This window comes from Schistocerca gregaria, chromosome 4, assembly GCF_023897955.1.
Source record: "Schistocerca gregaria isolate iqSchGreg1 chromosome 4, iqSchGreg1.2, whole genome shotgun sequence".
Classification (NCBI taxonomy): Eukaryota; Metazoa; Arthropoda; class Insecta; order Orthoptera; family Acrididae; genus Schistocerca; species Schistocerca gregaria.
Genome location: NC_064923.1, coordinates 121,403,475 through 121,430,028, shown reverse-complemented (window position 1 = coordinate 121,430,028; position 26,554 = coordinate 121,403,475). Strand labels below are relative to the sequence as shown.

Below are 26,554 nucleotides of genomic sequence, written 5' to 3'. Positions count from 1 at the left end.
ATATCATACAATCCAGGGACAGAGTTTGTCGAGGACTTCAGCACTTTCTCTAATTGTTACAACAAAAATGATGAACACAGGGAATAATCGGAAAGCATGCCTACTGGGGAAGTATAGATCTGCAAACGTAAGGAGGCACCAGACTCAGTCGCATCTTGCAGCTAACTGTCATCCACTCAGCCTAATCCAACTTCCAGTTACGGTTTCTTAATTTTCTTTTCGTGTTCCACGCATCCGTTTATTTTATCAGTAATATATTCAATTTAGACGTTTTTGCTTCAAGCAGTCCGGACTTCTGAGGACGAACCATCTTCTCGCTGTAGAATGGCGAAAGCTCCTTTTGCACGTAAGCTTTCCAACCTGCTGGAGAATCTTCCAAACTTGACAAGTCTGTCCGATTTGAACGACGTTTCGGAAAAACGAGCTGTAGTATATTTTGCTTTTGTAGTTGTTTTCCTTGCTAGCTGTTGCTGACTGAGCGTTAGACTGAAGAACCCTGAGTGCCATTAACTAAATAATGCTTACAATTCTTCCCCTTTGTAACGGTCCACTTCGTCCCAGTACACTATAATCGACTTTAATCGCGTGCACCTAATTTGTCGAAATGGCGTCTCTATTCTCTAGTAAACTGACCAAAACTATGTGGAAAACTGTACAGCTGATCACCAAAATGGCAGTTGGCTTATTGAAGATTTAGCGCAAATAAATGTGATTGCAAAGAAAAATTTAGATAAGTAGTCGAATTTTTCATTAATTAAAATTAGTATTTTAGTCAAATTTCGACGATAAAATGGAATAATTCGGTCGCCAGTACTACAATCAGACTTAAGTTCACATAATAATCGGCCAAATATGCACTGATAACGTCAGCTACTACTAATTCTTGTATACAGGCGATCAAAAGAAATTAGGTTGGAGAAAATTTTGTACTCAAAACTGTAGAATAATTTATAGCAATTACGAACAAAATGAAAACAAAATCGATCACAGTAATATGCGGTGTGATAATAATAACGCAGTTCAAGCTTACTATCATTATTATTTGCAGTTGCGAATTTTAATGGACAAACTCAGTGTTACTTCATTTAAACATTAATCACTTCGGACAACAGGCGATCCCTGGCAACGTTGGAATACAACAAGCGAGATATCAACAAAGAAAATTACCAGTATTACAGAAAATTAATTAATTTGTTAAATAAGAATTAAGATTTACGCTGATTTGCAGATTAAATAATTTCAATAATTCTTTTAAATATTAGCTTCAAAAGTTAGTCGTTATCGTTGTTCTCTAAACTTCAGTTACTGACTTTAATTAATTAGCAATAATATGAACTTTCAAACTCAAGAAAAAAATTAGTTTTACTTTCTGGCAATTTTTTTCCTTAATATTAAGCAAATATAGAATTCAAAATGTGACACTCTTAGAGCCATATTCCAGGTAATTATGACTTGGGATATTATGATGATTATGAAATTATGATTAAAGTTCACATAAAAATACTGTCCAAGCCATTCAAAACACAGGCAAGTCTGTAATAAAGCTAAGATTCTGAAGTGGTTCGATCTTCAGTTCTGAATGATGGGAAGCGTGAAACAGAAGTTGGATGGGAACAGCATTCCGAATTCCAATGTCTATCGCGTCTCCAGGAGCAAATATTCCTTATACTGTCTGTGGTCAAACAATACTCCTCCTTATAATAATTATACGTAATCAATGTACTGCGGCCCGTGCAACTTTCAGCACCTCTGGCAACCACAAGAAATTGCTGCTGCACACATCCACTGCGGCAGAGCCACCTCACACGTGAGTTCCTACCTATTCGCAGCCACGTTACTTTTCTCTTACGGGCTACACGAACGAGCGGCAGATCGAAGCGATCCGTCGCATGCGATATCGCCAGTTATCTGTCGTTCGCCTTGATACCCCACACGCCAGCGATTTGCCTAGCAATTTCAGTCAGTATTATGAACGTCACTGTGTCGATAAGTTCTGCTATGGAAAATGAACTCCTATTTTTAGCAGCAGTTGCAATTTATTTCCGTATCCCCACGAATACTGGCAAATATAAATTTAAAGTAAACGGGAATTGTAGTTTATTAAACTTGTTCTGAAACGCTCTTCTTGGTAACAATAGGTTACTATACAGAATATACTACATTTTTCACTGTCGCCTAATGAGTTGTATACGTCATTCCGTATGCCAATACAATTCGTTTTACGTTTACTTGTCCTCAATTCCTGTTTTATTCATTTGTCTTACAGTTTAATTGCAAGTATTATGCAATTTACTCGCCCTCCCAGGGGCCACCGTCTTATCTTAGGCACGTTCAGTGCTGGGCGGGAGGGTTTGTGTGCTCCGATGAAGCCGAGAGGTGTAACGGAGGCAACTAATGGCAGGGTCACAAAAGCCGGAGTGCTCTCGACAGAGGAACCAGGCGAAGTGTGTCCCACACTCTATAGGCTAGGTCGTCAACCCCTCTAGGGGAGCTAATCCCGAAATGAAAGCCTGATCCTCCAACTTGGGGGGTTGAGCTCAGGTTTGATACCCTTGCCATGTTAAAAAAAAAAAAAAAATACTGACCCTACGTAGACTAACTATGATAGGAAACAGGAGTATGGATTTATCGGTGCTTAAATTTGGAACATGGAACGTGCGTACACCGTTGAAAAGAGGAACGACGACCAGGGTTGCAGAAGAGGTGCAAACGCATGGAATGGGGAATTGTTAACTGCAGGAAAACAGGTGGAAGGGAAGAGGAGAGATTTGTAAGCAGAAATTCTCCATGTACTATTCAGGAAAAGACGAAAGACAAGGGCAGTATGGAGTTGGGTTTATAGTCTCCAAGGATATGCCTCGATCAGTTAGTGCTTTCGCCCCATATAATGAAAGAATATGTACTCTGCGTATGAAAGGCAAATTTCACAATGTGACCTTTGTGAATGTATATGCACCAACGGAAGAATCAGATGAAGATACTGTGGACATCTTCTATGATCAACTACAGGATGTGTGTGACAGAATACCTAGACATGATTCCAAAATAGTTCTTGGCTACTATAATGCAAAACTGGGAAAGGAAGAGGCGTTCAGAAGTGTATTTGGTAATGAAAGTCTGCATCATGAAACTAATAATAATGGTATGAGGGTTGCTCAGTTCGCTTCTGCAGGCAAGTCGAAGGCGGTAAGTCGCCAAGGAAAAATATCTACAAAGGGACATGGAGAATATCAGGAACAAATGAAGTAAACCAAAATACCATATATTGATATCAAAGAGGTGGGCATCCTATATGGAAAATGTGCGCACTTTCTGGGGAGCTAATTCTGATTCTGACCATTACGTAGTAGGAGCCAAAATGAGACAGAAACTTGCCATGGCTGCTACGGGAAGTAGTACCAGAGTAAAGAAATGGAATATAGAACAATTGAACTATAGGTCTACGGCTCAGGAGTGCCAGATCAGATTGAGACAGGAGCTACAAACAAAATATGATGGAGATGGTATAGACAAAGAATGGAACTCTATTAAAGATGTCATTAGGACAACAGCACATGAAATACTGGGGGAAGCAAGGAGACTTACGAAGGAAGACTGGTAGGGACAGGCAGTGGAACAGAAAAGGGAAGCAAGGCTGAAATGCTTGCAGCGAAATACTAGATCAAATCAGGCATTATATAATGATAAGAGAATAGAGGCAGCAAGGGTAAGCAGGAGGGAAAAAAGGGAAGCCATGATGAGAAAGAGAGAGGAGATGGAAGAGCACTACCAAACCAATGAAAGTAGAAAATCCTGCAAGAAAATTAAAAAAGGAAATCGAGAACATAGACCAAAAATAACAGCTTGTAAGGACAAAGACGGAAATTTGCTGACAGATGAACAAGATGTTCTGGATAGATGGAGAGAGTATTTCAAGGGAATTTTGGAGGGCAATCCTACCACCTACCAGCAATGAGCAGCCACTCTATTATAACGTAGATCCACAAATAGAGGAACTAACATTAAAGGAAGTACGGAAGGTAATTCATTGGTTAAAAACTTATAAAGCACCAGGATCTGATGAAATAACTGCAGAACTGCTACAAATGAGGGAACTGTTCTTCATAAGCGGATCGACAAATTTATAAGTTGATATGGAATCAGGAAAGAATTCCACAAAAATGGACCTTAGGTGTAATTCAACCAATACACAAGAAAGGAATCAAGACCTGCTGTTCAAATTGTCGATGAATTACCCTTCTGAATGTAACCTATAAGATATTTCCTAGTGTTATCTACAACAGGTTAGCACCATATGAAGAAGCATTCTGGGTGAGTATCAATGTGGATTACGGCCTAATAGATCAACAACAGACCAGATATCTGTGTTGAGGCAAGTACAGGAAAAGACATATGAGTGTATCATTGAACTTCATAACCTCTTCGTAGACTTCAAGCAAGCCTTTGATAGTCTAGATAGAGCACATATGGTAAATGATTTGCTGCTATTTGGCATACCCTCGAAGTATGTCTCACTTATGCAAGCAACTTTGGCTGGTTCCAAGACTGCAGTGCGAGTGGATGGAGAACTGGGCAACTGGTTTAGCATTAGTAAAGCAGTCAGACAGGGCGACGCACTGTCTACAATGCTTTTCAATCTGACTCTCGAAGCAGCCATGCGGAAGCTTCAGATATCTGGTTACAAACGCACAAAGTGGACTCAGATATGCGCATATGACGATGATGTAGCAATTATTAGTAGCAGAAGGGTATCACTAGAGAGGACAATATGTGAGCTGAAAGAAGTCACAGGACCAAGAGGCCCTTCAATAAATGAAACATCTTGGATAGATTATCAGCAAACGGTATCAGTTTTGAACATGTGCAGAACATTGACTATTTGGGCTCTAATATTAACAGCACAAATTCCATGTAAACTGAAATAAAACTACGCATCCTAAGTGGTAATAGATGCTTCCACACGTTTGATACATTGTTGGCCCCTAGGTTATTAAATAGGCATGTGAAGCTGCATCTATATACGGTCATGATCGGGCCAGTTGTAACCTCCGGATACGGAACATGGAGGCTAACGAGTGTTGATGAGCAACAGCTCAGGATATTTGAACGTAGAGTGCTGAGTAAGATTTATGGGGCAGTTCAGGACAACAATGGTTTCTGGACATCTATAATGAATACTGAGCTGGACCGCCTCATACAAGGAGTTGACATCGTGAGTATTATAAAAAGTAGAACAACAGCCTGGCTTGGGCATGTCCTCAGGATCGATATTGGAACAACTAAAATGATTTTTGAATGGAGGCCACCCGGAAGAAGACAGAGAGGAAGGCCACGAAAACGGTGGGATATAAAATCTCTCAGAGTCCGAGGATGGCGGAGAACGGCGCTGGAGAGGGCAGAATGGAAGAAACTTGTGAGGTGATACAATTTACTCGCTGTGTCCGTAGAGATGTTGTCAGTAGCTGCACTACTGATTACCGTTAACTGTTACTATAAATTACATGAAGGACAATTGGATTATATGAAATGACAAGACAACTTAAGTATAACTGTATAATAGATTTGCCCTTAACATTAAAATTACGATGTTCTTTTAACGTTACAATAGGTATGTGTGTCACTCCATTTAGAAGTTAAAAACCACAATAATGCATACAATTATTTTATAAATAGCTCAAAATAATTAGATAGAGGCAATTGTATCGCGACTATTACTGTTTACTTCGTATCAATTCTACTTCTATGTTACAAACTTCAAAATGCTAATCATTACAAAACCGGAGCGTGTACTTTGTATTACTTCTTAACACAAATCGCAACTACGCTTTCCACTTCACTTCTCACAGTAGTTCGTGGTCACTGTGCAAGTATATATTCTAACGTAAATTTCTTGCCAACAACGAAACAAAACTGCACAACCACGCTTGAAAAATAAACGATTCGCTGCCATACTGTCAGACACCGCTGCTAACCAGCCAGGCGGCATAAATCGCATGCGATCCACCAGATTACCTGGGATTTCCATGCGACCAGCGATCGGCGACCGATCTCTGCGGTTTACCCACACACGTGCAATCTACGAAGCGATCGGTCCCTTAAAGGACTGCTGTTGTCAAAGACCGTCTGTAATCCAACGTTTTACCACAACGCCGCCTTTTTCGGTTCGTTCTTCCGATCGGAGCGTTTACATTCACAAGTAAATCCAGTGTGCCAAGTAGGTATACTGTAGAGAAATATCTGGCTGAAACCTGAGAAGGTCACAAGGGCAGGCATGAGGAAAATTTGACGTGGCGCGGTCGTCGCTGTGGATTGTTTCCACATTCAAAGAGTAGAAGTCAAATAAGTTGGTAAGTATTCCCTCCCAACGCACTATCACAAGTAAGACATTTCAAACTCATCACTTTATTCGAAAGGTCTTTCATACCAACCAGTGTACGCAATGCAGTGGACGAAAGAGCAAGTACCAGTATAAGTAATGCGACTTAGAGAAAACGATGTATGGCGATACGGGATGGCAGTGGCGGGGAAGGAAGGGATGGTAGGTAGTTCAAACAGAAGAGCCCTACTTGTAGGTCGAGAGTGAGGTGCTTAGAATATACAGTGTGAGAGAGAAATAGTGAGAATGAAGCGAGTGAATGAGAATGCAAAAAAAGCATACAAAGCGGAAAACAAACTGCTGTCCATCCCATTGTTTGATGTACGCTTACTCCAAAACAAGATCAAAACTGTAGGAATTTTGGCCTCCTTAATTTAGTACTGTATGATACTTCTCGAAAAATACTGTGAGATAAAACGGAAAGAAAACTGATTTTTTTTGTCTTTTATGCAATTTGCTTATGCTTCTAGGGAAAATGCGAGCTACAAAGCTGAAATTCGTAATGTGCACCCAAAAAACACATAAAAGAGAAAATTGACAGGTCAGTTTACAATCTGGCTTGGCCCCATTGGAGAAAACTGATTCAGTGAGTTGGTTTTACGAAACAGAGATGGTGTAGCTGCCGTCTGGCACATACAGCGTCAGAAAAGATAGCACTTCTTCGTTCATTTGGGACTATTCTGTAATGGTTCATCTGCACTAGGCCGGACATTTATTTATTTCTTGTTGTTATAACTGACTACGCCGTCTTGTGATTCTAAGACAATACGTTCCATATTTATTTTAGATTGACAGTGAATATATAATATTAAAATCCCCAGCAACGTTTACAGAAAAGTGTAATAACGCAAGGTGGCAAGGAGAGAGAAGTAGACGTGAAAGAAAAAAATATAACAAGACCCTCTGTCTCTGTTCTGTTGCCGTGGTAATCATTACTCTTAGATTTGCCCAAGATTGGTAATCGTGCAGTCCTGTACCTCCGTGTCCAGTAAACTACTTCCAAATGATCTTGCATTGCGTGGCAGCACCGGAGGATTCGCATTGCTATTTGGGTTCCTGTGTCTAAAATTTTGTGACGTATTATATAAATAATTTTACGTTTGAATCGAACACTTTATAGTAGTAATTAGCCTTCTCATCAGTACCCCTTTCAGACTCATCATCATGATCATCATCATCATCATCTGAACTTGTGTCTGATGATCTTTCCTCCTCATTGTTTCCTTGTACTTTTTCTTTTGGTGGTTCTGTTGCTGCTCTTCTCGTACATATGCATTCAGAACTTCTTTGATCTCTTTTCACTTGGTTACCTGGTATATTGACCCCATACTTTGGCATCAGCACCACTCAGTTCTCTATTGCGAAAATGCTGCTGCAGCGCTCCTCACACTTAATTGGCAGCAGAGTTAAGTAACGTCCTTCCTTCACTATCTTGACCAATCCTGTCTAAGTTCAAGTTATTCAGTCCGTTTCCTCATTGTGTTTGGTGTAAATTAAGTTAAAGACTACGTATTCAGGCTACCTACTTCTCCTCAGTCGCAGAGTGTTATTGCCGTATGTATACTGTATATATGGACAGAGTAAGGCCCATCTCTAGTAGTGAAGAGCCCCACTCTCGTAGTCGGGGCATCTAGGAGCGATCATAGCTCTATTTGACTCATGGGAAAAAGTTATAGACACGTCTACGGCGGTCCTATCGTCCCATTCAAGCTGCTGTCTATCTGTACACCAGGCTCAGAGTTGGACTTTATTATTGATATTTACCCTTGTAATCGATTGCGTCCTCTCAAGTCTGCCTCGGTTTAACCAGTGGCATGCGTTTCCGTATCGTACTTGAACAACGATGGGGCAGGTACCCAGTAATACCAGTGTAGACGTCCGCAGCTCGTGGTCGTGCGGTAGCGTTCCCGCTTCCCACGCCCGGGTTCGATTCCCGGCGGGGTCAGGGATTTTCTCTGCCTCGTGATGTCCTTGGGTTAGTTAGGTTTAAGTAGTTCTAAGTTCTAGGGGACTGATAGCTAAGTTCTAGGGGACTGATGACCATAGATGTTAAGTCCCATAGTGCTCAGAGCCATTTGAATTTGAACCAGTGTCGACTTGAGTGCTGTACCGAAGGCCTCAGTGAGCGTGCGGTGTACACTCCTCAGCACTTGTCTAAGAATGGATCCACAGGTCTCGAATCGTAACCGATACGCCCGGACAACGGTACACACAATCTTGTGCTTAAATTTAACTGCTAATTCTGTGGATAGTTTAATGTGTGTGTCATAAATTTTCTCCTCTCATTCAATTGGACACTCATGTATCTGCTGACCTTGACCCGCCAGGGTAGCCGAGAGCGCTAATGCGCTGCTTCCTGGACTCGGGTAGACGCGCTGGCCCCGGGCCGAATCCGCCCGGCAGATTAACGACGAGGGCCGGTATGCCGGCCAGCCTCGATGTGGTTTTTAGGTGGCTTTCCACATCCCGCTTGCTGAATACCGGGCTGATCCCCAAGTTCAGTTACACGACTCGCAGACATCTGAAAACGTTAGCACTATTTCATGGCTTACACTAAACGCAGACAGCTGGGGTACACTGCTTCTGTCCCAGAGGGTTCGAGGTGGTGGTAGGAAAGGCATCCGGCCATCCTCCGCAATTAACACTGCCAAATCAGTCATAACAAAGCCCACCCCGCGTCGGAGCGGGACAAAGGCCCGGAAAGAAAGAAATATCTGCTAACCTTGCTGTGTGATATGAGTGTGTTATTGATTTTAACTGTGGCGTTTCTTGTCTGAGATAATTGGTTTTTGAGTAGTATATAACTAGTTTTATGTGGTGCTAATGCTGAAGATTGGATGGGTAGATCACGTAACTAATGAGGAGGTGTTGAATAGAATAGGGGAGAAGAGGAGTTTGAGGCAACTTGACAAGAAGAAGGGATCGGTTGGTAGGGCATGTTCTTAGGCATCAAGGGATCACAAATTTAGCATTGGAGGGCAGCGTGGAGGGTAAAAATCGTATAGGGAGACCAAGAGATGAATACACTAAGCAGATTCTGAAGGATATAGGTTGCAGTAAGTACTGGGAGATGAAGAAGCTTGCACAGGATACAGTAGAATGGAGAGCTGCAACAAACCAGTCTCAGGACTGAAGACCACAACAACAACAACAACAACTGCTAGGTTTATTCTAGTTTATTATTTGAACACCACCGCCGTATATGTTAGAGAGCAGCAACAGCTCTTTCTCCAGTTTTGTCCAAGAGTTTGCAGATACCACTACCAGGACTTCGTTTTCATCCCTCACTACCCCATAGACAGTGTTCTCCCCGTGAAAGAGAAACAGAAGGCGTTCATAATTAGGTCCCAGCAGATAGGACCCCACGTAGATCCTTGCGGGCTGCCTTTTCTCATCTTAGTAACTTATTTTTGTTTCGTTTCGTGCCATTCAACAATAACGTCAATTGGATAAATCTGTTAAGCATATCTAGCTGAACTGCAGCACCACTAAAAGTATGTAATAGTGCGCAGTTCCGGTGCCTTTATTATGAGTAATGCTTGGCAAAATTGATTTGTAGTTCTAAAGTCATCATCAAGTATTAGGCGTCGTGAACACTGTTTCTGTAATCCATGATAAGCGCCTGGCGTAATTTTTTTTCTACTTAAGCGCACATTAATTCTTCCTCTCCACCATAGTGGTGTCAGTTTTATTTGCTAGAGGGACTATGGGCCCAATGGTCCCTGGACATTTGAACATTGCTGGACATTTGAACATTGCAAGCCATCAGACGTTGAATGCACCCTCAATGATAATAATGATTGTCAATACCTCTGGAAGCAGACGATTTCAAGGGCCTTAATTGATTGCTTCGTCAATAGACCTGCTTTCCGGAAGCCGCATGGGCACTGTCTTAGTTTCATGAGCTCAGTGTGGGTGTGTCGCAGTATTACTTCGTTTGTCAATTTCCATCCATCGGGGATCCTTTCCTGCATATAAGCTCATTAATGAGAGAGGTGAAATACGCCACTAAAAGCGACTCACGTCAGTCTTATTTACAGCTATGGGTCATATTCTTTCCGGTCCTTTAATTTCTTTATCGCAGCAGCTACTTCCTTTTGTTATGCAAAAGGTGTTATAACATTTAGCTCGTTACAATTCTGCTCCAATACTTCTCTGCGCCACACGTGATCTTCATTGTCAGTGCCAGTGTCACGTCAGGTAAAAGCCAGCCAAGTAGAAACTCCGCTGAGTCCATCCAAGTCAACATAATGCATTGTGAGGAGTACTGGCAAAAAGGATATGTCTTGGGACAGACTTCATCGTTGGGTAGTGGGAGCTGTTTGAAATGCCAGCGACTGAGGATTGATAAATGGATGTAATAGCGGAGTAGAATGTGGTGATTAGTGAATAGGATGCTGGGTACCATGTTTTGCGGTTAATGTATAGGGCTCGAATGTGCTCCAAGAACACAAGAATGTGCGAGAAACGGATGAGTTGGTATAGAGTGCGTGTCGGAAAGATAGGCAGCTGCGGAAGGTGGACAGATGCCTCGGGGAACTAGAGATCCGAGTAGTGTGAGCATATGTTAGGATGGAGCGGATGAAGAATTTACGGGTGAAGATAATGATAGACGTATGTAGACCCGAGGTGCGGCTTGTTACTAATTTTGGTCGGTTTTGGGGTTTGTGTTGGATGGGGAGGACGGGTGTATATGACGATAATGTTATGTCAAGGATTAGTCCTAAGTCCTTTGCAGTGTTAGTCAGAGGGATGGGCTCCTTGTAGATGGAGAGGTGGAAATCTGGACGACAGAAACACTGAGTGGTGAGATCAAAGATGGTGGCTTACCTTTTCTGTGGACTTACTTGAAGTTTCCACGTATTATACAACTCGACAACGAGATTTAAATGGTGCTGGAGGGTGGCGTGGGAGAGTTGGAGGTTATGGTCTTTGAATAGGTAGGCAGGGTCCTCACCATACTGCAGGAGGCAGGTGGTGGTTTGCGAATGCCTGCACTGTACATGGCGCAAATACACTTGCAGTTTGGTGAAATATGCTGGAGCAGAGGTGGTTATTGTAATGGCGTACAGAACGGTGATGAAGGAAACAGACGTAAAAATTTTTTTTCTTTATTTTTATTTGACTTTTCCGCCAAGGGGTGTGCTGGCAGTGGATAAAATCGCTCTTCAGTCACCGGCTACACAACTTGGAAAGATGTTTTAAAATATATGAAAACAATAAATGGTGATTTTTAAATACACGACAGTGGACAATATTTACGACTTTTACCAAAAAAAACTGATGGCAATAAATTAAGTTTGTTAAAAAACTACACTGGTGGACAATATAGATGATTTTTATATCACAGCTACACTGTACTCACTCACTGTGGCTGATGCTGTTGTGTAACTGTGATGCTGGTGATGCATGAAAATGCTCATGGACGTGACGTAAGTGGGATGATGGATATGATTGTAGGACCCTGTGAAAGCGAAGCTAGCGATTAAAAGTCAGCAAGGAAGAGGGAGAAAGATAAAGATGCCATGAGATTGAGCTCTTAAACACACTTGCATGGTCATTTGCTTGTTATCTCTGGCAGCCTTTGAACTGTGTCATTTAATACTGTGTTTGACTGCTGTTTGTTGCACTTTTTTTCTCTTTCAGTATTCATTCTGGACTGATCTTGTACATTTACAATGACCTTGCGGTGTTTTAGACTCTGTTTACTACATGAACTTAGCTGTTACGAACCACTTGGAAATGCCTTTTGTTAACATGGCACCATTTCACTACCTGTTGAGTGATAATGAATGTTTACTACTTATGCAGAATAGGACAGTTAAGTGATAAGGCCATTACTGATACTAAAACATGGTCTGCTGATGACACAGCAGTAGTCACTGAAAGAGAACATGTCTTGTGTCACTTGGCGTCATGTTTTTTATTTTGAAATTGAGACACCCAACTGCATTATTACAATGTATGACCAACTTAACTTTTGAATGTCACTCAAAAATGACCTTCTGATGGGTCATACCACACACCTGAGAAGCTGAAACTGTGCAGTAATGAAAAAGGCATAATAAAAGAATATTTTAATCCAGACTAGTTTGGCAGATTATTGCCATTTAAAAAATTTCTGTGGACATGCTGAATGGCTAAATGTTTAACTTGGACCAGGGGTGGAAAGGGGTGGAAAGCGGGGTGTATCTCGGGATTGATTTTATCATTGGGGATTGAGAGTTGGTTGAAATTCCAGCGGAAGAGGGTGGATAATGAATTGAAGGTGGAGGGTAGGTGGTATATGTTTTAAACTGGAGCAGCAGTGTAACTGTATGGGTGATTAGTGGGTGGGATATTGGGTGCCTGGGCTGGCTTTTGTGACTGTTAAATTGGACCTTGAGGTACTCTAGGAAGAGAAGAAGGTGTGGGAAGTGGATGAATCGCTATAGAATTGAGCTGGTGAAAGTAGGCAGATTCAGAAGACGAGACGGAATACGTGTCTTTTGGGACTGCAAGGGACTTTTAGAGTTTAGGGGAAGCGGAGATCAAGGCAACATTGGTGTTGGTGAGGATGGGGCAGATAAGCGATTTATGGGTGGGGCTAATAGTGGAAGGACGTGTATGCCATTTGCGGCCTTTCAGTACTTTTTGTCGGTTTCAGGCTTTCTTGTTTGACGATAAGATAGTGAGCATCCCATGTTAGTTTTCTGTCGAAGATTAGTCCTAAATACTTTATGGTGTTAGTCAGAGTGATAGGATGGCTGTAGACAGAGAGCTGGAAATGCGGACGATGGATACGCCGAGCGGTGCGACCAAACATGATGTACTACGCCACTCGTAAAGGAGATTCAGGTGGCGTTGGTGGGAGGCATGGGGGAGGTTGAGTGTGTGGTGAGCGACTAGGTGAGTGATGTCGTCAGCATGTTGCAGGAGGGAGTGGGGGGGGAGGAGGCGGTTGGGAATGTCTGCAGCGTACAGGGTCAAAGAGCTTTGAGACACCCTGGAGCGGTGTGAAATATGCATGAACAGATGTAACACATGTAGGGCAGTGGTGAAGAAAACTGATATAAAAGTGTTTTAAACGTTTTATTTAGTGGAATCAAAAAATAAAATTAAAATCCATCCACTTCCGATATCTAGTGGTGGTTACAAAAGCGATAAAATACTTTGCATGTGTTAACAATATTTCGTTAAAATGAGGAACTTTAACGTGCTTCCAAAATTCCATTACTTCGTTATTAGACATGTAGATATTTCTTTTAGAGTTAAAATAGTATTCGAAATCGCAAAATACTGACGCAGAGTAGGATAATTTAGAATAGAGGACGCTTCCTCTCCACCTGTTGGTCTGTTTACATCGTAGTCAGTCGATCCTCGCATTCGTCAGCAGCAGGACAGGTACACCGGAGCAACAGGCATGTTTTGCCTACCGGGTAACTTTACATAGTAGGAGGTGTCCGTAGAAACTGAAATACACGACCACGATGAAATCATTCGGGCCGTTGTGTAATTTATCCGGTTCCGTTATGTTTACTGTGTAAATTTGCAACGCCTCAGCTTTGTCTAGACAATGCCCCATGTTGATTGCGTGCAAAACTTTTAGATTGTTATCGATGTTTGTAACGTTATGTTTTTCAGTTTGCAAGTAAAAATCCTACGTCTCGTTACTACCATATCTGTACACTTTGTAATACTCAGTTTTTCTTATCGTTTGCCGTACATAATACTTTTCTAGTTAGCACATGTAATATTGTACACAACGGAGCTTATAAATCTGTTCATAGTTTTTATGCCGTATCAATGGCGAAATTTTATTTTAAACAAAACATTTTTTTCGGAGTAACCTTTCAATTTTATTTCGTGTGGTTCTATTATATTTCATAGTACAGTAGCACGTTTTATCTTGTTATTAGTACTTTCGTCTGTTGTAGTTTTAATTTATTAGTTACGTTTACTTGTGCATATCAAAATCATTATAATCTGATGGAGATTTGTTTTACTGTCCGCAGCGTTTTCTCAAATTCCTTGTTGAACAGCGGCAACCACAGAAGCTTATGTTGCACAGAGAAAGATATACGCGTGTTTATAGCATTCGGGATGATTCGATGTGGCACTGATGATAGCAGTCAGACAAATCGGCTTCATGTATAAATTGAAAAATGTGTTCTTCGGTTCTCGAAATCGTAATGTGCAGGAAATTTATAAAGTTTTCTACTCCAAATATGCAATATATTTTATTTTTGCACATTGTGCTCATGTTGTTTTTTAACTGGTTCATAGACTAACATCTCCGCTCTTCATAAAATACAGTGTCCCAGAAGCCTCTCCCTACTACAAAGTACATAGAGCAGAAAAATGACACATACACATCTTTTATCGTGAAGTACAGTTCCACCCATGTGATGGTCAACATTTCTTGAGGGATGGATGTTGTGACGTCATAATTCTGCGCTGTAATGCGGCGATTTTTTTTTCACTGGTGGTTGGCGAACCTGGTCCTTGACATAACCCTAAAAGAAGAAATCCAGTTGTGTTGTACCCGATGATCGCGGAGGCCAGTTGATTGGACCATCAGGCCCGATCCATCTTCTCGAAAAAATGGTATTCAGACAGACACGAACATCTAAATCCTCAGTGAGGTGGTGTACGATCTTGTTAGAATATTGTCCGGAGTGTCCTGAATCTCTGACGGTGTCAAACACAGCGTGGAGATTCTTGTACTCTGATCCTAGCATCGTGTCAGTTGATGACACTTAAAATGAAATGTAGCCTCCTTTGAGAAAGGGACACGTTTTAGTGAGTCATCTTCCTCAGTCTCAACCATCATGGCAACAGCAGAGTCATCCGCAATCTGCAAGTCAGGTGTGGCTCTGCGGACTGACATTTTTGGATTGCCCACGAAGGAGTAATTGTAGTGCTATTTCTGCTTTCATTCGAAGAGGAATGGCGTACTTTTAGTTCGATTTCGAAGAGAAATGGCATAATTTTGGTGCAGTATGCTGCAGCACATTAGCGCATGGTATCCGGCCTCCGCTGGTTGGATCATCGTTAATTTTTTATATTGTTGTTTGCATTTGGCGATCTCCTAATCCTGTCAAAATCTAGCCCCACAATCCAGTGAAACACAGAGGGATAAAACAATATAACAAGTATTGTTGTGAAAGTTTTGGGACTGAATGGGCGAAGCTGAATTACTTGACTTCTAAAAATAAAGGAGACTGGAAGCGACGAGCGTTTCCAAGGGGCTTTCGGGAAATTTTCTATTGGCGGAAGTATACCAGATGGCTAAGAGAGATGACCATTAGTGTTTCGTGTGATGGTTGCCTGCTTATGGGCGGTAGGACAGAATAGGGGATGGGCTGCAGGCATCGGCATACGGACCGTGTTTTCGAACGTAAACGTTGAGCATGTCGAGTTAAACTTGCTGCACAATGCATACAAGGGAACCTCCCCATCGCCCCTCCCCCCCCCCCCCTCAGATTTAGTTGTAAGTTGACACAGTGGATAGGCCTTCAAAAGCTGAACACAGATCAATCGAGAGAACAGGAAGACGTTGTGTTGAACTTTGAAAAAATAAGCAAAATATACAAACTGAGTAGTCCATGCGCAACACAGGCAACATACAGGACAATCTGAGCTCAGGAGCGCCGTGGTCCCGTGGTTAGCGTGAACATCTGCGGAACGAGAGGTTCTTGGTTCAAGTCTTCCATTGATGGAAAAGTTTAATTTTTTATTTTCAGTTAATGTGGCTAACTCTTACGTTTTCATCACTTTTTTGGGAGTGATTATCACATCCACAAGAAAACCAAAATCGGGCAAGGTAGAAGAATCTTTTTGCCCATTCGTCAAGTGTACAAGTTAGGTGGGTCGACAACATATTCCTGTCATATGACGCACATGCCGTCACTAGTGTCGTATAGAATATATCAGATGTGTTTTTCTGTGGAGGAATCGGTTGACCTATGACGTTGCGATCAAATGTTTTCGGTTCCCATTGAAGAGGCACGTCCTTTCGTCTACTAATCGCACGGTTTTATGGTGCGGTCGCAAAACACACTCTCTAAACTTATCACAGTGAACAGAGACGTCAATGAACGAACGGACAGATCATAACTTTGCGAAAATAAACTTTTGACTTGAGGGAAGACTTGAACCAAGGACATCTCGTTCCGCAGCTGCTCACGCTAACCACGGGACCACGGCGCTTCAGAATTCACGTTATCCTTGATGTTGCCTATCTTGCGCATAGACTACTCAGTTTTTATGTTTTGCTTATTTTTTCATAGTTCCACACAACTTCCTGTTTTCTCGATTGACCTGTGTTCAGTTTTTCAAGGCCCATCCTCTGTGCCAACGTATAACTAAATCTGAGGGGGATGCTATGGGGAGGTTCCATTGTTAGAAGCGATGCAACTGTGCATACGGTACGTGTACTCAACGTGGTAGACGCGATCGCTTAACTGTGGTGCATAGCGTGGTGTGGGTGTGTTGCAGGACGGGAGCAGGGCTGCTTAGTGTGACGGGTGTGTTCTGTCGGCAGGTGGTGCGGCTGCTGCTACAGCGCGGCGCTGACCCGTCGCTGCGCAACCGGCGCGGCAAGGCCGCCATGGACGTGGCCCAGCCGCACGTGCGCGCGCTGCTGCTGCAGGCCGGCCCAGCCGCAGGTAGGGCGCACCTGCGCACCTGCTGCTTACACAACTCCTCAGATGTCCCACAACCGTGGTACTAACTCTCCTCCCTGCCTCCTCCCCCCTTCAGCTGCGCGCTCTAACCGGCCATGAAATCAACCCTCAGCAGAGGTGGCAATAACACACAGTGTGTCCCATTTATTTTGAGCCCCAAAAAAAGTTTAGTTCATATACAAAATTTAAAAGAATGTATAAAGCATATGTTTAGCTATCCGAGGACATTACTCACCCAGGTTCCCTTTTGGGCAACTTACCAAGAGTGGCCACGAACTGGAATCACTCATATACTTCAAATATCGAACACTTTAAATTGTCCATTAGGACAACGTAATGTGCAAGTAGTACGGCTTACCACCGGTGCGTTGCGACTCTGAACACGAACTGACGGCGGTCATGTGCTTAGCGTTCAAGCCTCGTATTCGGTGGATCGACTCCCGCCCATCTTTACTTTTAATTTATATTTATTTTCAACACTAGTCTTATCGACTAGGGCACTACTAGTCTATCGACAGGGCTTGTCAAATTGATTCCATATTTTTAGATTTCCAGAAGGCTTTCGACACCGTTCTTCAAAAGCGTCTTCTAACCAAACTGCGTGCTTACGGAGTATCGTCTCAGTTGTGCGACTGGATTCGTGATTTCCTGTCAGAAAGGTCACAGACCGGAAGTAATCGAGTAAAACAGAAGTAATATCCGGCGTTCCCCAAGGAAGTGTTATAGGCCCTCTATTGTCCCTGATCTATATTAACGTCATAGGAGACAATCTGAGTATCCTTCTTAGATTGTTTGCAGATGATGCTGTCATTTACCGTCCTGTAAAGTCATCAGATGAGCAAATCGACTTGCAAAATGATTTAGATAAGATATTTGTATGGTGCGAAAAATAACAATTGACCCCGAATAAAGAAAAGTATGAACTTATTCACACGAGTGCTAAAAGAAAACCGAGCGAGGTGGCGCAGTGGTTAGACACTGGACTCGCGTTCGCGAGGACGATGGTTCAATCCCGCGTCCGGCCATCCTGATTTAGGTTTTCCGTCATTTCACTAAATCGCTGCAGGCAAATGCCGGGATGGTTCCTTTCAAAGGGCACGGCCAACTTCCTTCCCCGTCCTTCCCTATCCGATGAGACCGATGACCTCGCTGTCTGGTCTCCTTCACCAAAACAACCCCAACTAAAAGAAATCAGCTAAATTTCGATTGCGCGATAAGTCACACAAATCTTAGGGCTGTAAATTCAACTAAATACTTAGGGATTACAATTACAAATTGGAAGGATCACATAGATAATGTTGTATGCAGAGCAAATCAAAGGCTGCGATTCATTGGCAGAACACTTAGAAGGCGCAACAGGTCTACCAAAGAGACTGCTTACACTACGCTCGTCCGCCCTATTCTAGAGTATTGCTGTGCGGTGTGGGATCCGCATCAGGTGGGACTGACGGATGACATCGAAAAAGTACAGACAAGGGCAGCTCGTTTTGTATAATCGCGAAATAGGGTAGTTAGTGTCACAGACATGAATTGGAGTGGCAATCATTAAAACAAAGACGTTTTTCGTTGCGACGGGATCTTCTCAAGAAATTTTAATCGCTAGTTTTCTCCTCCGATTGCGAAAACATTCTGTTGGCACCCATCTACATAGGGAGAAATGATCGTCATAATAAAATAAGAGAAATCAGGGCTCGCACGGAAAAATTTAAATGTTCGTTTTTCCCGCATGGCGTTAGAGAGTGGAACGGTAGCGACAGCATGATGGTGGTTCATTGAACCCTCTGCCAGGCACTTTATTGTGAATAGCAGAGTAACCACGTAGATGTAGATCATCTAGTACATACTACATTTTTAAGGTAATATGATGAAAAGACACGTACTTGCATGAACTTTTATTGGATTTCCAATGTTAATGGCTGTTTACTAAGTACTATTGTTACAACAGACATTATCCAGCTTTTATTTCTATGCGGCAGTTAAAGTCTTTAGCAAGCGCCTTCAAACTTGTTCATATGTGGTTGACAACGAAAGAGAGATTACTTCTCGAGAAGATGCTGTTAAAATAAATTCAAACTCGTACATCGCCAGTTCTCAGCAGCGATATTGTCGAAAATGTTGCGTTACGCATGGTATGCATCCAAATTGTCGGAAGAAAGAGAATTTTTTCAAAATGTCAACGAGCTTTGTTTTTCCTTCGAAACTCTGTACATTCGACGTATTAGAAGCCGTTTTAATTTACGTTTTGTGTGTCTTCATGAAAAATATGATCTTGCAACTTGTAATGTCGAAAGCACATCCGACGATTAATCGTACACCACCCTCATGTTCTGGCGTATAGTAACTCATTGTGTTATTTACAGTTACTTGCCGAGCGCTGTGGCCGAGCGGTTCTAGGCGCTTCAGTCCGGAACCTCGCTGCTGCTACGGTCGCAGGTTCGAATCCTGCCTCGGGCATGGGTGTGTGTGATGTCCTTAGGTTAGTTAAGTAGTTTGTAAGTCTAGCGGACTGATGACCTCAGATGTTAAGTCCCATAGTGCGTGGAGCCATTTGAACCTTTTGAAGTACAGTTACTTACACCTTTATTTATCGATGCTTGACTTTGGTTTCGAGACATGTTCCTCGACCTTGAAACCTGTGTCCGCAGAACGAAGCGTCCAGGTGCGAAGCAGTTCTCGGTACCTTACCCATTGCAGGTATAACGTATGGGTTTTCGGAAATATGGATATACAGTTCCAGTAAAACTTTATTCTTTTGGTCTCTTTCCTGTCTGTAGTTATACAGTAATTGTTATGAAAATAAAAAGAAGCAATCAATCAAATAACATTGGAAATTCAATAACAGTTCATGCAAATACACGTGTCTTTTCATTGTGTTACCTTTTAAAGGTGATATGTCTAAAATAACAGTATTAAAAAAAAGTGAACTAAAAAAAGTTTTCGTGGGACTAGATCCAGCGATCCACTGATTACGGAGCATGAACGCTAACTACATGACCGCCGCCATCTCGTGCTCAGGGCCGCAACGTGAAACTTTTCTTGGGATTTTCTCGAAATACGTTAAACAATACGGGTTACTACTTGCACATTACTGCTAAAATTGTACGATGTTTGACGTGGTATTACCCTTCCTCTCCTCAAGACCTGTTCAAACACGTGCCCTAGTGTACGGTTAATGTAAACATACCATTACGAAAAACGTAACACATCATTGACTTGACTCTCGTGCAGTAGCACACAGTGCTGGTACTCGGGGTGAAGTAACTCTTCCATTTGCTGGAGATGGCAGTAAACCAACACACAGAAACTACGCACCAGTCTTTCAGTCAAACGTCTTCACTTGAAGGTTTGCGTGAATACAATGATAACAACAAAGAGGAAGTGGAAATGGTACTCATTTTTGGATAACGTCAGTCAGTTATCTTATTTACAATACTGATAGATGTAGTACAGTACTGTAGCACTTATAATGTTATGTCGCGTACAGTGAAAGCAGTCCGTTATTAACCCTAGATTACTAAACCCTCGTAAAATTTACGATTGCAGGTGGTACCAATTCGCGGTTCCCGCCAGTCTAGTACTGTCAGTATGGGATGTAAGAACAGAAATTAATCAGTAATTAACTAGTGCGTAAATTATTTTGAATAAAATATTGAGTAGTAAAATTTACGATGGTTTGGTAACATTTAACATTCCCTCCCCGCTTTAGTATTCTAGAGTGAAATACTGCATAACCATTTTTCTTGTATTGTGGTTGAAGGTAGGCGTAAGGCTACTGAATTAGATGAATTCTAAGACAGCGGTGTTCTGATAAGAACCCGCATTCCCGACGGATGTTTCATGGCCTTAGTGTCGCTAAAACGAACATGACAATACTCACGTTCATCAAGTATACTGCTAGCCATTAAAATTGCAACATGATCAAGGCGATACGCAACAAACCTCAAATTAACATGAAATGTGCTACAAGCTTGAATATACAGATGACTGGTAATTCATAATAACTGCTCAAACTGCGAGGGGAGTTATACGAATAATGCAACACATTTCTTTCTGAGAGGAGTTTGGTTTTATTCAGGATTCCTATACATCTACATCATACTAGGCCTCTTCTCGGATGCCGACTTTTGTGATGCCTTGCGTTTGAAGGAGAAGTTCGTTCTATTTTCTGAGGGTAGCACAGTACACATCAGATATGATCGTTGCACATAACACAGAATAACCACTTCAGACTCAAAAGCCCATCGCCACGACTCTAATGCCTGTGAGGGCCATTTTGAACTACTTCTTCAGAGAAGTGGTACGGCGCCACTCTAAGAGTTGCCATTTTGTTTCACGTTCGAAGTAATGGACGCATGCTTCATCGGTTGTGAACGATCTTCGACAATGAATTGCCACGATTAGCCTTGTTCCCCGCAAACAGTTCCACCCGGATGGTGTTCTGTTGCTCTCTATGCTCTTCTTTTAGGGGACGAGGAACCCATGCGAGCACACGTGTTTGACAACTGTGAGACCTACCAACAGAGACATCCAGCTGAGCAGCGAGGTGTTTGATTGTGATCCGTCGATCATCTCGAATCGGCGAGCACTTTGTTGATCGGACGGGTTTCTGCAACCTTGTTTCCATAGTGACAGACGCCTCCCCCTCACTGTCATCTGAAAAAATGACGTTTTGCCATTCGTGCACCCAGGTTCGTCGTTGAGTACACCATCGCAGGCGCTCCTGTCTATGATGCAGCGTCAAGGGTAACCGCAGCCACGGTCTCCGAGCTGATAGTCCATGCGGCTGCAAACGTCGTCGAACTGTTCCTGCAGATGGTTGTTGTCTTGCAAACGTTCTCATCTGTTGACTCAGGGATCGAGACGTGGCTGCACGATCCGTTACAGCCATGCGGGTAAGATGCCCGTCATCTCGACTGCTAGTGATAAGAGGCCGCTGGTATGCAGCACTGCGTTCCGCATTACCCTCCTGAACCCACCGATTCGATATTCTGCTAACAGTCATTGGATTCTCGACCAACGCGAGCAGCAATGTCGCGATACGATAAACTGCAATCGTGACAGGCTTCATTCCGACCTTTGTCAAAGTTGGAAACGTGATGGTACGCATTTCTCCTCCTTACACGAGGCATCACAACAACGTTTCACCAGGCATCGCCCGTCAACTGCTGTTTGTGTATGAGAAATCGGTTGGAAACTTTCCTCATTTCAGCACGTTGTAGGTGTCGCCACCGGCGCCAGCCTTGTGTGATTGCTTTGAAAAGTTAATCATTTGCATATCACCGCATCTTCTTCCTGTCGGTTAAACTTCGCGTCTGTAGCACGTCATCTTCGTGGTGTAGCAATTTTATTGGTCAGTAATGTATTTAAGTGATTAACATTCCGAGGTTACAAACTAATGTAAGCGCGAGGAAATCCATTGCAAGTGTGCATTGCTGGTACAGTAACAACTGGCCAGAATGTTGAATTCAATCATCCAAACGTGCATGAATTGTGTTGTAGAGGTGTGGGCTGGAGTTTCTGGCCTATTGCACTTGGTCAGTCAGTAAAAGGACGTAATGCTGGTTGTGGATGACGCTGGAGCTGTCGTCCGATGGTGTTCCATATGTGCTCGATTGCAGACGGATCTGGTGATCGAGTGGGCTAAGGCAACATGTCGACACTCTGTAGAGCACATTTGGTTACAACCAGCGGTATGTGGGCGAACGTTGCCCCCTGGAGCGCCTTCATGAATGGCAGCTCAACAGGTCGAATCAGTTTGTTGTACAAATATGCAGAGTGTTCCTGCTTTCATACGAAATCTCAGCACTGACCATAACTCCAGATGTGGTTCCAGTGTGACTAAGACGCACACGGGTCGTTAGCAGACTCTTCTTTCAGGTCCTTATAACCAACACACAGCCATCACTAGCACCGAGACAGAACCAGCTTTCGTCAGTAAACACAGCAGATCTCCATCCTGCCGTCTATTGAGCTCTCGCTTGACACCATTGAAGTACTAAGTGGCGGTCGTTTGTGGTCAGTGCAATGCACATACAGGGCATCTGGCTCGGTGCTGGCCTTGAGGTAACCGATTTGTAACAGTTCGTTGTGTCACTGTGGTGCCAACTGCTGCCCAAATAGCTGTTGCAGATGCAGTACGATACGCCAGAGCAAACACCGAACGCGTTGGTCTTCCCTCTCGGTAGTGCCTCATGGCCGTAGTAATGTTGCGAGCGTTGTGGCACATGGAGGTTTGGTTCGGTCCGGAGAACGTGCTCGGATAGAAGTGGTTATGGTGATTGCTTGCGATAAGCGGGAAATCAGAGTTCGAGTCGCGGTCTGCCACGAATATTCGTGTGTCACTAACAGATAATATATCTATGCCTAATACAACTGATGTCGAAGGATTGGCAATCGGCGAATAAATTTCGTAATATTTAGTATGTCTATGGATCGACAGCAGTGTCTGTTCCTTCAGACGTGCACTTTAAAATATACCTGTAATGTATTACTTTGTTTGCAAAGTAGCAGAATTCCTTAACTTCGTGTGCTCCGTTGTCTCCGATTTTGACAAGTTCATCACTAATAATCGTTTCTGCTACTCCTCATTACTTTTGTCTTTCTTCAGTTTACTCTCATTATAACATAAGGACAATTTCCTTTGGAAAGGACACGACCAATTTCCTTCCACATTCCGAGCTTGTGCACCGTCTCCAATGATCTCGTCGCCAGCTTTACGTAAAACCCTAAAATTTATTCTTTACTTTCGTCTCTGGCAATATCTCCGCAACGAGAAGGCGCTAAGAGGTTTTCCGCCCAATCACTTACTTAATACCCTGTTCCCTACGCGCACGTAATATTTATACTACCCGAAGATTGTGTCGAGTGTTTCAAGACACCTTGATACCCAACACCAGCCTCACTATCACATATTGTGAACACAAAGAGCGAATTATGTTTCAAGCAAGCGATGTTATTGGAATCTAATTTCATACTAGCAGAAGAGTAGTTCGTTCGTTTCATTAAAGAGATACAGAGAGCTGTAGTTAGCGAGGTCCAATTTGCAGCTACGTATCTTGACATCTGTAAGGCTTTCCGTACAGTTTCAAACTGCCATCCAGTAAAGAAAATTTGTGCTGTGGGATGTCATACCAGGTAGGTGATTAGATGAACAGGACTCGGTGCGTTATTGTCGATGGAGGGATGCAGTCAGAAGAGAAAGTAACGCTCGACTTACCTCAGGAAGTGTTACAGAACAGTAGATGTTCATACTAAATGTAAGTAGCATGGAAGACAAACTTTGTAACTTACTTCGCAGATGAGGTAGAACGATAGAGCAAGGACAAGGCGATACAAAATGGTCGCGAAATGAAAAAAAAAAAAAAACTTGTAAGCGATCAGCAGCTCCTAACAGAACCGACTATTACCCAACCTCGACGTAAACAAATGTAGAGCTAAGTGGGCAAATACGCAAAAATACTCTATACTTAGTGCTGAGCGACGCTGTAAAAAGTGACACCAGCGGACGGTGGATGGCTGGAAACGAGTAATTTGAAGTGATGAATCACGCTATACCTAGTGGCAATTCAGTGGAAGGGTTTGAGTTGGGCAAATGCCATCATGTGTAGTGGCAACAGTTAAGTACGGAGGAGGTAGTGTTACAGTATGATGGTTTTTTTCGTGGTTACGGAGTAGTTTTCTTATTACGCCTAAGAAAACGCTAAATGCGGTATGATAACACAATTTACAGCATTGTATAATGTTTATAGTAGAGGAAAAGCTTGGAGGAGGAGGAGGAGGAGGAGATTAGTGTTTAACGTCCCGTCGACAACGAGATCATGAGACGGAGCGCAAGCTCGGGTGAGGGAAGGATGGGGAAGGAAATCGGCCGTGCCCTTTCAAAGGAACCATCCCGGCATTTGCCTGAAGCGATTTAGGGAAATCACGGAAAACCTAAATCAGGATGGCCGGAAACGGGATTGAACCGTCGTCCTCCCGAATGCGAGTCCAGTGTGCTAACCACTGCGACACCTCGCTCGGTGAAAAGCTTGGAGACGACAGTTCTTTGTATCAGCGTGACAATGCACCCTGTTATAAAGCAGCTTTTTGTAGTTTGTGGGTAATAACGTTCCTGCAATGGGCTGACATGCCCAGGATCCCCAACTGGCCACAACAGAACACCTTTGGGATGAGTTAGATCATAGATTTCGCTCGAGACCCAGGTGTCCAACATCACTACCATACGTGGTTTCGGCTCTGGAGGAAGAATGGGACGCTGTTCCAACACAAGCATTCTGACACCTCACGGAGTGTCCCTAGCAGAGTTCAAGCTGTCGTAAAGGCGGAGGGTAGGTACGACATACATTAATGTCCACTAACAGGTGTCCCGATACTTTTGTGCGGAATTATATTAACGTATGACGTCTTTCATTTCTAGTATAATAACCGAAGTTTGCCGTGAAATTCGCCGCTATCTTTTGTGGTGGAATTTGCTACCGGTTATCAGCTTCTGTAACAGTCCGCAGAAGGCCTCTACTTCATCAGACTATGATCACGTTGGTGAATGGACTTTAATGATTTCCATGTAATAGCCTTTGTTTATTTTTAAGATACATCTTGCTATTCTGTCTCGGCTTATTTAATATCTGTAATATTGTTTGTTTTTATTTTCTTGTTGACAGTAAAGCACACACTTGAATTACTTTTCAGCCATGCTCATTTGTTGTAAAATCTATGCCTTGATGTTAATTAAATTTGACTTCATTTTTTGAAACCCTGCTGTATCACATTTATTCCTCATAATATTGCTTTTCCAAATCTACTAACCTAAACGCAGATTCTACAGTTTCGCCTGTTATCAGTTAGTAAAAGATAACAAGAGCAGTTGGGACTCTAAGATCAGTGTTTTTACCTATTTAGCTAAAACTCGTTAAGCTTGGCGCGAGTGCAAATGTAGCGAGAAGAGCCCACGGCCTGCAGCCATTATCTGAATTTCCTCAGAGTCTACTACGCCCAATGTTCCTTTTCCCAGAGTGGAATACCAACGTCCCAGGCACTCGCTCGTGGTAATGGGGTTGCGACATCCCTATCTTGCTCCAATGGCCCGCCAGGAAGAGTAGAGTTTCCCGAGAGTCGTGAATAGTGCTAAACCACAGGAGAGCTAAGATCACGGCAATTTCAGTCGAGAGTACGGTACTTCTGAATCTCGGAGCCTCTCGTCAACACGAGCAGTTCGTGTGCTGATGAAGTTCCAACAGAGTCCTCAAAATGTTGTCAACATTTTGTAGTAAATCAGTCTTTGTGACACCCGTAATACATGTGGTCCAGAGGGTAGTAGACATTTGCTCCACACGCCATGGTGTCAGTAGTGTGGTTAGGTGAGCAGCCCTTCTTGTCCGTAAAGCTCTCTACCAGGATTCGTACAATGTGGTTGCTAACAGCTATACAAAGTGAATATCTGAATTGAGACAGGGGGAAGCAAATTATCATTTGTGGGGATTTCAGTGTTGATTCCCTGAAAGAGTGTAATAGG

The 26,554-nt window shown here is 42.8% G+C and overlaps 1 protein-coding gene across 2 annotated transcripts in view; it reads left to right on the top strand.

Moving 5' to 3' along the window:
- The window catches only part of LOC126266593 (ankyrin repeat domain-containing protein 11-like), a 323,390-nt gene that overhangs the window by 201,952 nt on the left and 94,884 nt on the right, over window positions 1-26,554 (top strand). For both annotated transcript variants that reach the window (XM_049970907.1, XM_049970906.1), the window contains exon 4: window positions 16,902-17,025. In XM_049970907.1, coding sequence (XP_049826864.1) covers window positions 16,902-17,025 — 124 coding nt within the window. The remainder of the gene's footprint in view (window positions 1-16,901; window positions 17,026-26,554) is intronic.